We start from the raw sequence: 293 nt of genomic DNA on the forward strand, positions 1-293 counted from the left end.
GCGGCTGCGCTTTCCCCAGCCCCCTCCATCTGCCCCATCTGCTTTCAGATCACCCGGCTGGAGCAGACCTGGATGGTGCTGCGGCAGCGGCACACGGAGGGTGCCATCCTCTACGAGAAGAAGCTCAAGCCATTCCTGAAGAGCCTGAACGAAGGGAAAGGTAACAGAAGCAACTCCCCTTCTTCTGCCTGCCTGCACCTTCCTGCTCCATTCTGGCACGGCCTCGCTGGAGAGGGATGCATCTAAGAGCCCTGAGCTTCTCCCAGCCAGTGCCAGACACTTCCCCTCTGGCT

The 293-nt window shown here is 60.8% G+C and overlaps 1 protein-coding gene across 1 annotated transcript in view; it reads left to right on the top strand.

The window, feature by feature from the left end:
* Window positions 1-293, top strand: part of SH2D3C (SH2 domain containing 3C) — a 7,350-nt gene that overhangs the window by 5,549 nt on the left and 1,508 nt on the right. The window contains exon 7 of the mRNA XM_010133007.1: window positions 49-160. Within this exon, the coding sequence (XP_010131309.1) occupies window positions 49-160 (112 nt within the window). The remainder of the gene's footprint in view (window positions 1-48; window positions 161-293) is intronic.

The sequence above is a fragment of the Buceros rhinoceros genome, unplaced genomic scaffold, assembly GCF_000710305.1.
Source record: "Buceros rhinoceros silvestris isolate BGI_N320 unplaced genomic scaffold, ASM71030v1 scaffold26233, whole genome shotgun sequence".
Taxonomy (NCBI): Eukaryota; Metazoa; Chordata; class Aves; order Bucerotiformes; family Bucerotidae; genus Buceros; species Buceros rhinoceros.